Genomic DNA, 15,943 nt, shown 5'->3' on the forward strand with positions numbered 1-15,943 from the left:
GGATATTAAAATTTTCAGCTTTGTTGTGGCTGCTGTACCGCAACATTCAAACTGACTTCGTAAGTCCGTATCTCAAATTTGCACACTGCGCTGGTAAGTTGTATTTGCTTTGCGATTTACAGAATAAATAATTATACCTGGTAAGTCATCCAACATTTTTTAAAATGCAAATCGTTAGATGTCAAAGGGGGTACTGTAAATTTTGCACTTCCCATTTGTCGTTCCAATGTAATCACGTCGGATTTAACCCACTGTGAAGTGTGCTTAAATTCACTAATTTTCATTCTTCGAAATTTTGATCAGTCGCATTACGGAGTTACTCCTTCGCACGAAATAGTCACTACAGAAGTCAAATTTGAGACCATTAAATCCCTTATTCCGTACTTATCGTACTCTCTCTGATAACAACAAAAAACTTTGCGACTTCCTCTCTTGCACCGCGCCCTCTGACGTCAATACTTGCCCGTCATCAGGAGGAGGGGATATCACGTGATCGTGGTTGCATTTATATCTCGGCCGGTATTGGATTCTTCCTTCTTCGCCCTTGAAGTGACACTGTGCGCCCGGCTGTGATACGTGTTACGTGCTCTCTATCAACTTTCCGGCTTTTTTGGTGAATATAATATATTTATCGCAATAGTAGATACTAGCTTTGTAATAAGGTGTAATATGTGTGAATAGTGCTGTTATGTAAGTCGGTTATATGATGAAGTGAAGTCTTTTGTATCTACCTTGCTGGCACACAGCAATTTCGTATCCCTGTTGGAAGGGAAGGTATCCTCAAATGATCAATGATTGGATATTAGAAGTGCAAATATGTGTAATTGTTACTTTTTAAATGCCATTGCTTCATGATTCAGTGAACTGTGTGCCGGTACTGTTGCAATTGAATGACCTTGTCACGACCTTTGCATAGGCCTACTGTAATCGAGGCTCCCTCCTGGAAATTTAAGATTTAATTTTGCTTTCGGCTTTATATTGGTAGTGATAACGGAAAAATGTTATTTTGATGACATTAATTTTCTCAATTATCCTTCTCCATGCTATTTCTGTGCATTGCTTGCTAATCCATAGCTCTTCCCACGACGTTCTTGTAAATAATAACAATAGTAATAATAATTTTATTTTTCTTCTAGAAAATCTATATACATCATGTCCAAGATTGGAATCAACGGATTCGGTCGTATTGGCCGCCTTGTTCTTAGGGCTGCCCTGCAGAAAGGTGCAACCGTAAGTAGCCTTACTTTTCCTTTTTTTCTTAGTTACTTCATATATTTATTCGTTAATATTAGAGAGAATAACCGATCGTTATTTTCTGCTTATGTAGGAGTCCAGTACAAAATGTAAAGGGTAGGCAATGGTATGTTACTTTACATCCGTTTCAAAAGCAGAGTGTAAGAGATCAAAACTTAATTCTCTTTTAATGTTAAGCTTGGTAGCCTACATTCCTGCAAGATTCAGAAATTCACATTTCAATCCTTTGATTAAGAAATTATTTTAAATGGGCTTTGTCAGAATTTTTTTGAATTAACATTAGCCTAATGTGAAAGCTCTTACCTCGTATAAACGAGAAAGATGTTTTATATACTTGCTATTTTAGCAGTATATATTTGTTAGTTTCCAAAGAAGATATGGTTGATACTTGATAATGTATGCAATCAGAACATTTGATGTTTATGGACAGCAGCTAGCATAATTTGATCTGAAGGAAATTTATATTTTTCCTTGCAGTACCATTCACTCCATATGTAATATATCAATTTGGCGAATCTTGCCAAATTTTGCTTTGAAATACTTAGTAGTAATAGTAGTATTGTCTATATTGGTGCTTCTGGGAATTAATTTTGGTTAAAAAATTCCACCAATTGATGAATGAATAAATAAATAAATAAATAGACTTTGACACCCATTTGCTGCTGCCCCATGTTGTATGGTGGTTTGGTACCCTCCTTTCAGATATTACTCTGGCTAGAGCTGATGCAGAGCAGTGGGGATCCAGCTAACTTTTGGGCCAACTCCACATGGTGATGGAGTATTGCGTTGGCCCTTTCTAAGAAAGAATGAATGATAGGCAGGCCTTTTTGCTTTCACCAGTATTTTGCAAATGAATAAGCAGATTGCAGTATTGAACTTCTCTGAACATTTCTTCTGCACTGCTATAATATTGTATAATACTGTATTATAGAAAATTTTTCTTCTCTTGTTAATTTAATATTTAGTGCTTGACAATAATGTATTTTAGTGTACCATTTGCCACAGAGGTAGACACCTCATTTGCAAATAGAGATTTTGATTTGATTTTAAGCAATGATGACAATAGGGAAGAAACTTAAGAGAATTGAAAAGTCAGGTTGAGAATACACAACTGGAACAGCTAGAACATTGCAAGTATTTACGATGTGTATTCTCCCAGGATGGTAGTATATAAGCAAGACTGAATAAAGGTGCAATGATCAACAGTATTATATAAGAAAGAAGTCAGCTTCCGGATGAAACTATCTTTACACCAGTATGTTTTCAGACCATCTTTGCTGTACAGAGAGCTGGTTGGGCTAAGGATATCTCATTCATACATTAGAAGTAAGACGTGAAATTAGCCAGAGTTACTGGTACAAGCAGGTGGGGAGGAAAACTGGCAGGAGGGTACTTGAAATGAGGAGATAAAAGGCTATGTTAGGAGTGAACTAGATTGATGGAAGTGTATGCATAAACCGGCTTTGGTGGGATCGTGTGAGGCGAATTGAGGATAATTTACATGGGAGAATAATGGACTGTCATGGAGGGTAAAAGTAGAGGGAAACACAGTGGTTACTGTTTCTAATTATTTAAAGATAAGAGGTATGGAACTAAATGATGCCACAGATCTAGTTACCAATAGAGTATTTTGGAGGCCTTTAGTAATTGAGAAGCTTGCAGACTGAACGCTGAAAGGCGTAACAGTCTATAATGAACATGTTAAATTCATTAGAGAAATGATCAGTAATTCATACATACTGTAATTGTAGCATGCCTCTCGAAAGAGCAGCAATCATTTCCAAGCACTGCATTAGTGAACATCTTCATGAAGGAATGTGGAACCAAACAGACTGATCTATGGCTAGACGGTGATGTACTCAACTGGTAAATCATTCCAGAATTCTGTCCTAACATTACCAATATTGAACAATAACTTAATTTTACAACACACACTCCATAAAATATTCTGAGCCTTGCTTGAGATTTGGTGGTGATTCGTGAGCAAAATTGTCTGATATACACTTAAGATTCAGTTTTATTAATAAACCATTTTTAATATCTTATTTTCTGTGTTAACAGATGTTGCAGTGTTAGAATTTTATTCCTATTAGTTTTTTAATGTGCCAGAAGCAAACATCAAGAGTTGCACATTTAAACACACTGTCCTTCAAACACACTCTCCTTCAAATTCACTCGTACGACTTTTCTTGCATTGCCTCTTCTTTTAAACATTCATCAGTGTGTTTGAGTATGTAAAATATGGTGTCTCTTCAGTGTCATGGAATATAACAAACCAAAGGCAAATTATTATAAATGAAATGTAACAAATGATGAAATTGATATGCTATTGAATAATGATTTGGGTTATGAACTTCGACCTGAAATGGAATAAAGTGACAGGGAATCTGATAATGTACCCCTGTACAAATTAGGTAATTCATAGACTGAAGTGACAGTACACAGCCTTCCTATTGTTTGTCTTCACCATAATTCACAAAGTAATCTCTTGTGAATTCATGGATTTTTTTTTTTTTTTGCTTTGTTTGTGATCAGATCTATTCAAAGCATGTTATTAGAGTAATGTTATGCCTTTTCACCAAAATGATATTGGTTTTATGTCCCATCTACTTTCATGGTTTGCAGAGGTGCTGGAATTTTGTCCCATGGGAGTTTTTATGCATTGGTAAATCTACCGACACAGTGTGGCAATTATGAGCCCCTAATACAAACAGACTGAGCCAGGATTGAACCTATTTAAAAAAAGGCTAGTCTGGGCATTTAAATTGTCCACCGAATAGCCTGTAAAGGAAGTGTTAAGTTAGACTACGAAAATCTTATACTCCAAAACTTTGAAGCACTAATAAGTTGAAGACAGAAATGAGTGAAGACACTATTTCACTAAGAGAAAACAGTTTAAAAACTTACAAGGGGAGGTAACGAAGTCTGCATCAATGATTTTGTTCAAATTTTGTAAGTTGGTAGTACTAGTAGTACAAAAACACACTGGCAAAGTAGTAGCGCGCAACTCTCAAATTTTTGAAAAAAGCTATTTTGAAAATGTCAAAAGTTAGAGGTTTAGTATCCCAGATACTATCAAGAGACTGTGTGGTGCAGTGGTAGAGTGTTTTAAGGTTCTGTTTCAGTTGTGAAGGTGGAGAGTTTGAGTCACGCTCGTATCAACTTTTCTTGATCCCCTTTTTCCTCATGTTGCGAATGAGAGCAGCAGTTATTCACTGTCTGACTGCATTGTCTTGCAACAGTTGTGGGCGATCTAACCAGAAGTGCTCGTCATAAGTTTGATCGGCATAGAGATCTTGCATGTTGAATTATGTTTAGCACAATGGGTACCAACAAACAACAGATTGTGGCACATTGGTCAAGTGGTTAAGGTTCTCCACTTCAGTTGTGAAGACGGCAAGTTTGAGTCGTGTTGCTGCTACCAGCTTTTTACCCCACCCCTCTTTCCTCCTTTTTCCTCCTTTTTCTTTGCCCTTTGAGTTTTGTGATGCTCTGCCACATTATTTTGGTTACTGCAATAATTTCTTTTTGAGGGGAGGAGCGCATAATGATTGAAGTCGCTATTCACTGTTAAAACAAACTGGTAACTTTCATTTACAAGTGCTTTTTAAGTGTCTTTGCATGATCCAGGGTGAAACTTGTTAAAACAAGAGAAGCACAATGGGGTATGGCATCTCGCACAAATGATAAATGCAGAATTTTTACATTTGCATGGATTCAAGAGATCTTGTGGGGAACATACTTGGTTAACATTTAGGGAAATTTATCATATCATTCAATTTCCCATCATACCATGGGTATAACATGTTTTTAAAAATGGGAGCAGACAGTTTGTGATGGACTACAGCGAATTCTTATACAATCTTTGCGGGAGTTAATCTCAGTTTTCTGCAATCAAATAAGGTGCATTATGGGTACGCTTAATTAGTAGCTTAACCTGTCTTATAAAAATAGATATCGCCGAGTTGAACTAACGGAGTGCACTTGGGAGGGATAATTTTTTAGAGTGCAGGTTGGTAACCCTTTATCATCGTCCCACTCCAGTCGCCTGGATGCCCTTCAGCATCTTGAAATATCTCGTCAGTAATGGGATTGGTTTGGCCTCCCCTTGAGTCCTCAAACAAAAGATATCTTTCTCCAACACATCGCTTCAACATTTTAAGGTACTCTTTGTATAAGTGTGTTGACAGCTTTCCTGATTTTGAGCAGAATACGTCTACATTAGGGTATTTTTTTTTAGAAACTCATCAATTGATTTTTTGAACATGTCCGAAAGAGCCTTTGGAGTCTTGCAAACAAACTAGAGAACAACTCTCCAGACATTGCAAGTGCGTTCTGGGCCGTGTATGAATGAGTGACTGTTCATGTTTTTTTGGTTGACTAACACAGCCTTCGAACCTTGGATATCCAATGTTCTGTCAATTGTAGACTGTATTGACAGCCTGAAAAAGATATAAGTAAATATAATTTTCCATTTGCTGTATTGTAGGTTAAAGTGAACTTGTGTATTTATATATAAAATTTACCTGTTTGATCGGTATTTCTGATGTGTCTGTCAAAACTTTGGATCAGTGCGCGAGCCTGCGCCTGAAAGTTTGCTGCAGAAGCCAAAATGTCTTCCATCTTTGCGGAGTCATATCCAGAAGTGTATCTCGTAATTATTCTTTGGTGGATTTTGTTCCTTTTTTTGAATTTCTTAAGCCATGAATTTGAAGCCTTGAATTCAAATCCTTCAAACTGGGCCATCGCAGCTAGTGCCCACTCTTGCAAATTACGCCTTGTGACTAGTTTGTTCTCGCGTGTCTCTTTAAAGAGATCACAAGTCCATTAGTCGGTTTTACATTTGTCCCTCTGTTGTGCCTTTTATTGACATCTTCTTCCCATATCGCCAGATCCCATATTCACTTCTGCCGAGAGCTGCCTGTATTGTGTAATGTCTGCAAACTCCATTTAGGGTGCGCTCTAGTCATGTTTATAACATTTAACTTGTAATGTAGAGGAATATATTCCAGAAGCTTTTCTTTGAAAGCACCTTGGTCGTCACTGCCATCGCAGGTGAATACCTTTTCATTTATTACAAATTTATTTTCTATTGTCAAATTAGATTTTAAATTTTCTTTCCCTATAATTCAGCCTTTTCTGTAATCTCTACAGAGTCGCCGGGATCCAGTAAGCAATTTATATAACGGTGCTTGACGTAAGCCATGGCCCCTTTTACCTGTTTATTTGTTGCTTGCTCTTCTGGGAACTCGTTTCGGCACTTTGCATAGCTTCACATTCAAAAACACTTCACTTCGAACATAATTCATACCGATCAAACTTAGGATGAGCAAGTCTGATTGCACCGCACTCAACTGTTACACAACACAACGTGGTCAGACAGTGACTAACTTCTGCTCTCATTCGCAACACGAAAAAGGGGACCAGGAAATATCTGGGGGGGGGGAGCAAGTTGATACGAGCGTGACTCGAGCTCGCCACCTTCATACCTGAAGCGTCGTCGCCACAAGACCTATGTGTCGGTGCGACATAAAGCAAATGGCAAAAAAAAAACTGAAGCGCAACCTACAAAGTTGGAACAAAATCGGTGGTGCAGACATCTTGACCTCCCCTTGTTAGTTTTGAAAACAGTCCTGAAATATTTAAGGAATAAAAGGCTCCCACAAAGAGATACAAAAATCTGTTCCACCAAAATCAACAACAAATAGACCAATTGGTCATAAAGAAGTAACCAGCAAATTCAGGCGCCAAACTTGCATCAACAGAGCCATTGAATTTAAACAGTTGAAGTCTGTAGTTCTAACGTTTCTCAGGTTCTGACACAAAGTTGACATGTGTTTCTGTCCTCATTGAAACCCAGATTTTAATTTTTGTTCCCTAAGAGTTCATATGAAGTTTAAGAAAGCGGATATATTTAATCGAAATATTTGTGTACCGTTGTTTTAATCGTGTTTTCTGTTGCACAGGTTGTAGCCATCAACGACCCTTTCATTGGCTTGGATTACATGGTGTACATGTTCAAGTATGATTCTACTCATGGCCGCTTCAAGGGAGAGGTGAAAGCTGAAGGAGACTGCCTGGTTGTCAATGGTAAGTTACCTAGGTCATGAAAACAATTTCTGATTTGGATGGCTTGGTAGTTATGTTGTATCTTATTATACTAATCTATAAACATGATTTTTGTTAACCAATAATTATCTATATAAATATCCATCATGCTTTCTGTTTAACTATGGCTCTTGAGGATTTTTGCAGGCTTTCCAACAAGCCAGGGCATTCAAACTTTGCATACTTATTCCCCTTACATTGTAGTTTTGTTGAAAAATATTAATTTTGATGAAAATATGTTAAATTATAAGAAAAATGTCAGAGTATATTGCTGTTTTTGTCTCTCAATCTTACCCTACAAATGATGAGTACTCTTCCATATAATGTCGTTGCAGTATCATTCTCACAGGTAGCACTTTTGGCTGCCATTGCAATGTAAGAATCTCATGTTTGAGTTTTTCTATATTGACAGTAAATTAAAAGAAAAAATAGTTGGTCCATCTTAGTCAATACAAGTGTCTGAAAAGAAAAAATTAATAAAATTCACACAAATTGTTTTCACCCCATTGGTTCTTCAGCCTTAAAGATAGAACATAAAATTAACAAAATACTTGAAAAAACTCAAATTAAACTCGGAAGGATTATCTTGTTGGAAACAACAAAAAAAAAAACCAGATATAGGAACATATAACACTTGTTCTTTTGTAAGAAATGTCGATAATTGTCATAGGCCTGGGTTCGATTGCTGGTACTGCCAGGAATGTTAGATTGGTAGGAGGAGTGATAGGTGATTAAAAAGCTCGCCATCATTGCGGGGTGTACACAAATTCACTTAGTATTCATTCTCCTTGCCTTATTTGTGGCTGTAATTCTTAACTCTTTGCAGTTCCGATTGCATACGTAGGCAGGGTGACCAACTCTAAATTTTCAAATGGAGGGCAGACTTCTAATAAAAAGGACTTTTCTTAAAAATGGAGGACAAATGGAATTTAATTTTTTAAATGCAAAGTTTAGTATTACATACATTATTACACTTATGTTCATAAAGATGCTGAAGTTATTTTTTGCTGATACTTATCTTCTGCACCCACTTTCAACAGCAAAGGTGAATTGTTTACTTATATAATTCTAAAACACTCGACATGGTATGATTTTAAATTTGAACTTCACTATTAAAATGCCCTTACCGGGCGAGTTGGCCGTGCGCGTAGAGGCGTGCGGCTGTGAGCTTGCATCCGGGAGATAGTAGGTTCGAATCCCACTATCGGCAGCCCTGAAAATGGTTTCCCATTTTCACACCAGGCAAATGCTGGGGCTGTACCTTAAGGCCACGGCCGCTTCCTTCCAACTCCTAAGCCTTTCCTATCCCATAGTCGCCATAAGACCTATCTGTGTCGGTGCGACGTAAAGCCCCTAGCAAAAAAAAAAAAAAAAAAAATATGCCCTTAACTGACTCGGTCAGCAAACGGCTTCTTTCTTCTGACCACTGTGCATTAATGAAGGAAAACTCTTTTCTTTCAACAGTTGCATTGCAACCTGGAGTAGCAAAATGCAACTGTCAAATTTTAAGCAGCTTGCTAAATATTTCAGTGTAAGGGCTACATTTGAAAAACTCACACCACTGCTTATCAAATGTTGTTTATCAGTTTTGGAACTAGTGTACAGTAATTCTGAAAATTACAAAATTGGCCAAAAAGTTTAGAATAGTCTATCTCCATACCATTAGATTGCAAATACTCGAGAAAAGGAAGATCTTCAAATTTTTGTAATACTATGAAGCTTCATCCATTGGAAACACACTCTTCCATCATAGGATTACTCCACTTTAATAGGTGAATGCCCATTTCATAAAAACCAACATGTTCTAAAAATGCAATGCTTTTCTCCTTGGATGCCATTTTCAGGAAGGGATTTCAGAAACTCTCTGATTTTAAGAGGTATACATTTATTTTCAAGCTTATCATAAAAGCTTACTTTGGTAAATAACCATCTTAATCTGAAAGCCAGGGTAGGGAGGGAGAACATGAATGGATTTGTGCAACTTGCAATTGCATTACAAGATTTCATCACTGATTAAATCAGAGCACATGCACATCAAATAACAAAGTGAATAAATGATGTATACTGACAAGGGATAACCAGAATATAGACTGAAATGGAGGAAATTCAACAAAGATAGCTTTGCAATAGGAAACTGAATAATTAACACAATATACAAAAAGCCGGACATTTAGTAGCGAATAATAAAAGCCTGTTGGACAGAGGACAAGCATTATAAAAGGACATGTCCGGCTAATGCCGGACGGTTGGTCACCGTATACGTAGGCCTAATTTGTATAGAATTGATGATAGACACTTTGTGGGTAGTTTTTTTTTTTTGTTATAACTTATTTGCTTAGGATATGACACCTAAACTGCTTAGCTGTAATTTTATATTTTGTAGTTCTTACTAATTATTTTGCTATGGATTAATATAGCTGTTTGGAAATCAGATAATGGACTTTCAATGAGTTCACTACTTTGTCCACTGCCCATTAGCTTATTGAAACTGCTTGAACTGATGAGATTGGAATTTATTCAGCAACTGCTCTAACACTTAATTAAATATAAGCCATGTATTCAGACTTCAGGCTGCAAAATGTATTTTTCATTGATGCTTTAATTTGTTAGGAGGGTTAATTGACCTCTCATTCAAATTCTTACGGGGAATCCAAGTAAAGTAGATATTACATGCAGTACTCAACAGGTGTACTATTGATGGTTATATTATGTTTATAACGGTGTAAGTCAGAAGGGTTCATTAGATCAGTACTTATGTCAGCTCTGTGCTTGGCATAATTTAATTTACTGCAGTTTTCCTGATTGCTTCTGCAGCATCAGAAGCACATAATGGGAATAAACGTTTAGGAATTAGAACTCATCTTTGAGAATTCATCTATGAAATATGTTTGTCATATGCACACTGCAGTTATTCCCTGTGATGGGTATATGTACAACGATTAAAGGAAACGGTGTATATTAAACAAGGTAAGCAAAAGCTAAAAAAATGAAGAGATCATACATTGGTAGATCAGTTAAGGAAACGCACAACACATTTATTAGAAACTACTTCAGAGAAAGAAATCGGTTAACTCTCACGACCCAGTCAGAAAACAGGAACATAGCTCACTGTAATCTACAAAAGCAACAGACTGGTCTCCCTTTGGCTTGAAAACATCCACAGACAAGGTGATGCCAAAGTTCAAATAAAGATGTTTTGTTTAATGAAAGGGAAAAGGTATCCACCAATAATGTAAAAAAAACCTTGATCTGCCGTGGTTAGAATATACTTCAAGGTTTCACAACTTAAGTTAGAGCCTGCTTCAAACTACTGTATTCTAGGCATTAATTTCACTATTCATGATATTTTTTCACAGTACAATTATATTAAATGGTGAGGTACAAAGTTATTTACACTGGAAGCACTTCTTCCCTGTCGTACATGTTTACAGCTATTCAGTTCATAATTTGGAAATTGTGTATATGTGTAGATTAAAAATGAAATGATTCATGGTTATTGTGTTCAGCTCGTGTGAATTAAGCAAAACTGGTTGGATACCATTTGATATTCATTGCTTATAAAAGTACATCTTGTGAAAGTGTTCACGGATCAGTCTTAAATGAATGTTGACATTCATCTTGTCAGTAAATAATCTTCATTACATATTAATTATGCATATATGACTTGCCCTGTTTCAAGTTTTTTATCAACAATATTAGGCCTAATGTTGTTTTGAGTGTTAATACTCAATCCTTGGTTCTACTGCAAAATTCAATTACGTTATTTAGTACTGCTGTCAAAGTAAACTTAAAATGTTTCTTAAATCTGTATTAACTGTGCCATCATATATGTTGGACTATTGCTAAAATTTACTATTGAACTTACGGATGTCTATTTTATGAATAGTGTAGTTTTAATATTCTTTTATGACCTTTATGATATACCGGTACAGTAAAACAACATTAAGACGTTTCTACAGGGGACAACAAAAAATAACGTGTTAAGCCAGAAGACTTACTACTGGAAATATGAATAAAAACTATCCCACAGGGATATACAAACGTTAAATGAGTCTTTTTCCGGCAAGGGCATTTTACGTCGTGTATCTGCAGGTCCAATAACAGACAGTTTATATTGGTGTTATAAATTTACTCATTCGAGACAAATATTTCAGATTCCCTATGGGAATCAATATCATCCCGATAGATGGTCGGGAACTACCAGTGTTGCACATTATATCCCATATTGGTTACCATATTAGTCAAATGTTTTCCTCTAGTCAGTGAAGCATAGGAACATCAGTATATTGAGCCCACGAGCCTTCTGCGTGATCTGCTGAATATTCAAAATCTGATCCCTTAAGCTTTTTCCCCACACGAACCCCCTCTGCTCTTCCAACATTTGGGGCAGTTGGAAGGTCTCCAGACTTGATTTGGAGGAATCTTTACTAGCAAGAGTTATTAGCATCACTGTCCTATAGCTGCTGAAGTTGATAGATCTCCTTACTTGTAGATAGGGATGATTTTGGATTTGCACCATTCATTTGGCCTCTTTCCTGTATCCCACACCTTCTTACACAGATCAGTGTGCACACAAAATGCACAGTACTACGGTTGTGAAGTCTTAACACTACTGTCAACAATATTGTGATTTGAAGAAAGCCAGGAGAGGATGACTAATAACTTCGTACAATGAATGAAAAAATAATCATTTCGTGTGGCTCTTTCTAGCAGAGTGCAGCCCTTGTAAGGCAGACCCTCCGATGAGGGTGGGTTGCAACTGCTATGTGTAACAGCATGTTTTTGTGGTTGAGGATAGTGTTATGTGTAGTGGGAGAGTTGCAGGGATGTTTGGGACAGCACAAACACCCAGCCCCTGAGCCAATGGAATTAACCAATGAAGGTTAAAATCCCTGACCCGGCTAGGAATCTCTCCCAGGACCCTCTAAACTGAAGGCCAGTATGCTGACCATTCAGCCAAAGTCTGACACAGAATGATAAAATTGAGATATGCGAATTGGTATGGAGGAAAGCAAGATGACAAGTATATTATTGCAGTGTAGAGATGTAACCAACCCTGACAGATGATCTGGCACTACCCATGTCCTTCTTCCCTCCATTTATAATTCTATACTTTGTCTGGTATATTTCATAATCTGCTGTAATTTATCCAAACCATCTCCATTTATTTAGATTTTTCTTTCTCCATAGGACACAAGATTCATGTTTATGCTGAACGTGACCCCAAAAGCATTCCATGGGGCAAGGCTGGTGCTGAATACATAGTTGAATCCACTGGTGTGTTCACGACAATTGAGAAAGCTTCAGTAAGTCTTCCTTCACTTCTGCCCCTTTCTGTTCTAAAAACTGCCTGCTTGCAAAACCTTCAAAATTCATTTAACCCTAGACCGGGCGCGTCAATTTGTCACACTACTGGGCGTGCGGTTGACAGTCAACCAGTTAAGTTTTCAGTAGTTTACAGGCTTTCAATCGCATAAACATTTCATTTAACGGCATTTTATCTTTTGTTTCAATGTTATTCTTCAAATAAAATTAAAATCTTGTATTAGTGATTAATATGAATGTACTTAAAATGGATAATCATGAACATGTGGACTAATTCTGATATGGACATGAATACTGCGCTTATTTAAAATGAGTTAAGCAGTAGGTACATAATTAAATTAAAATAATGGTCATATTTTAATATTTGCGCAATTATACAATGAAATGATCAGATAGAATAGTCAAAAATGACTGGATGAAAAATAAACTTTGTTACCATGTCCAAGAAATCTTTCACTCCTTATCCCCCGAGCAAGGCCATAATTTCACTGTGGTTCGCAAATTTAGCATCACCCTCACGGCTGTAATTCACCTCCTCTCGCTTCCTATAAATGTACAAATTAATCCAGTATAATAGTTCATCAACCATCTCAGCATATATCAACTGCATGAAAGTCAATTTCTGCTGATACCTTCCTCGCCTCCCCTTCCGGTCTTGGCAGTATTTTTACAATATTCCTTGTTTTTTATCCTCGAGTTCCTCCATCTCACGAAGATAAATTCACTTTCGTTATCGTCTTCATAGATCTCGCTGACCTAATCGGCCTCCTGCTCCATATCACTGTTATGATCCTGATCCGATACAGTTATAATTTCCTCCTGCCCATTCAAAAAATCTGAAGCAGAGTCCTCTATTTCATCGGACAACTGGCTCAATGTCACATATGTCTTCATCATTGACAAAACAAGACCTAAAATAGAAATATACCACTTGTAATTACGCCTGGCCTTCCCTAATTACCCGAAAAGTACAGAGGAAAGGAAATTTTGAAGAAATAATTTTACTTACATGACCAGGCACGTGGTTGACTTTGTCAACCAGCTTCGGGTTCCAAGATTTCGCTCAAAATAATTACTCACATATCGCTTCCACTGTTGTCGAAATTCGACTGAAATGAAGGTCAAGAGTGAGAGCAAAGGTATTAGTTGTGAGGTGGTGAAAGACTGACAGTTCTAGGAATTATGGCGTAAAGTAGAGAGCTGGTTGACAAACAACCAGCGCGCTCGGTCTAGGGTTAAGCACAAAATAACCAAACTTGTGAAAAATCGCTTGGCATTGCCAGACAAAACCTGTGAATTAATACTTCAATATAAGCAAAAAATATTTCGTACAAAATCCAAAATAATCAAATTCAAGCAAAATCTCTTGGCATTGTTGCAACAATATCTGTGAAAATGACTATAAACTTTGTCCAAGAACAAGCTTTTATACTATTTTTGATCAAATATGACTTAATGGTAAAATGTTGTACATGTATATGACCAAAAAATTTATAAAATTCAATTCAGGTTTATGAGAAGTTGGGATAAAAATTACATGTCGTAGAGATCAGAGCCCTGGTAATAGTATGAGGGGCAGAGTTGTCAGCTGGAAAATTTTGTTAATCTCTGTTTTAGAAATATCAAAATGATTTTAAAATAAATCCTTAAAACTTTCTGTGTAAAGTGCGATTCATTTTGTAGGCTCATCTGGAAGGTGGTGCTAAGAAAGTTATCATCTCTGCACCCAGCGCAGACGCTCCTATGTATGTGTGTGGTGTGAATCTTGATGCTTACGACCCATCGGCCAAGGTTGTGTCAAATGCTAGCTGCACTACCAACTGTCTGGCTCCTCTGGCCAAGGTTATCCATGATAACTTTGAGATTGTGGAAGGTCTGATGACAACTGTACATGCCATCACTGCAACACAGAAGACTGTTGATGGACCATCTGGAAAGGTAAATTTGTTATAATTACCCCAATAGTACAGTAGAATCCTGGTAATCCGAACTAATTTAGGACTGTTTTTTTATTTTGAAACGTTAAGATTATCTGAAACATAAATTCCTGTATAGTGTCATGCCTTCAGACATAATATTCATGTGACACTGATGCAGTATTCCATCATCAGACAGGTAGAGTTCCCTGTGCCAAGAGATTGCAATGGAAGTCCGCTATATTGAGCTTGGCATGTAGTAACAACGCCATTGTAACTTTTTTACGCTTCTCAACATTTCCTATATTAATAACGATTTTTTCCGTTACCGATATTTATGCACCCCAGCGATGATATTACATGCGATCGATTACCTTCGGCATCGTTTCCTCGCTATGTGCACTAGCGATTTCTCTCGTCGACATTCGAAGGCGATGTCGGAGTTGATTAGTAATATCCGCCGACAGTTGTTCCGTAAAGAAAATTTGAAATGAAAGAGAACATACTTTCGTAATAAATGCGTAAATAACGTGCCCGATAACGGTTGTTAACTCGTTAAATATAAGGCTGACTAAACCGCCGCTTAATTTTGAGGCTAAATACTGCAATTAAGAATGGGATACACCTTGAGATATGGCAGAGTGCTTAATTGATTTCAGAGGTTAGTTTGTTTTGTCGCGTCTAGTTAAATTACGGAAAGGCTATTATGAAAATTTATAGCGAGAAAGGTATAATTTCCCTACTGGCGCTTGAAGTGCGTTTTCATCATACGTATAGTACGGTTAAGTTAGGATACGTCACGCTGTTTGAATAAGAAAACTGAAACGTTTGCAACAAAATGTTATCGATCATCGGTACAGTATAGTTTTCTCACTTTGTGCATTTGCGAGCTCTCTCGTTGACATTCAAAGGCGATGTTGGAGTTTTAGTAATACCCACAGAGATGCCAACTATTAAGATTTAATAATAATAATTACGAATTACCCATCTTAATTACGCCTTTACGAATCACACACCACAAATTACGATTTTTTGTTGATTTTTAAATCTAAGTGTATGAAGTCTTCAAAAGAATGCACAAGGCAGCTTGAATTCTCAGAATATTATTTTCGGATTTCTCAGTAATAATTTATACCCCTTTCCTGTCCCACGTTTAAGAATATTTCGAGTTTTCACGCGCCGAACGCAGTGTACGCAGTGTGCTTCCAGTTCCGGAAATATAGGCACCTGTGAAGTGGTATATCTTGCGGAGTTGTTGTCTTTGTTCGTCACATAATCAGACTTCCATGCAAGTATGCGAGTTCTTTTCTTTGTTTTGGCGGTAAAGTGGTGACAAACAC

The 15,943-nt window shown here is 37.0% G+C and overlaps 1 protein-coding gene across 1 annotated transcript in view; it reads left to right on the forward strand.

Moving 5' to 3' along the window:
* The first annotated feature begins 462 nt into the window (after positions 1 to 462).
* Positions 463 to 15,943, forward strand: part of LOC136881942 (glyceraldehyde-3-phosphate dehydrogenase 2) — a 38,802-nt gene continuing 23,321 nt past the window's right edge. Inside the window, exons 1-5 of the mRNA XM_067154409.2 lie at positions 463 to 613; positions 1,137 to 1,230; positions 7,221 to 7,344; positions 12,553 to 12,668; positions 14,371 to 14,625. Of these exons, the coding sequence (XP_067010510.1) occupies positions 1,153 to 1,230; positions 7,221 to 7,344; positions 12,553 to 12,668; positions 14,371 to 14,625 (573 nt within the window). The 5' untranslated portion in view covers positions 463 to 613; positions 1,137 to 1,152. The remainder of the gene's footprint in view (positions 614 to 1,136; positions 1,231 to 7,220; positions 7,345 to 12,552; positions 12,669 to 14,370; positions 14,626 to 15,943) is intronic.

The sequence above is a fragment of the Anabrus simplex genome, chromosome 1 (genome assembly GCF_040414725.1).
Source record: "Anabrus simplex isolate iqAnaSimp1 chromosome 1, ASM4041472v1, whole genome shotgun sequence".
In the NCBI taxonomy this organism is placed as follows: Eukaryota; Metazoa; Arthropoda; class Insecta; order Orthoptera; family Tettigoniidae; genus Anabrus; species Anabrus simplex.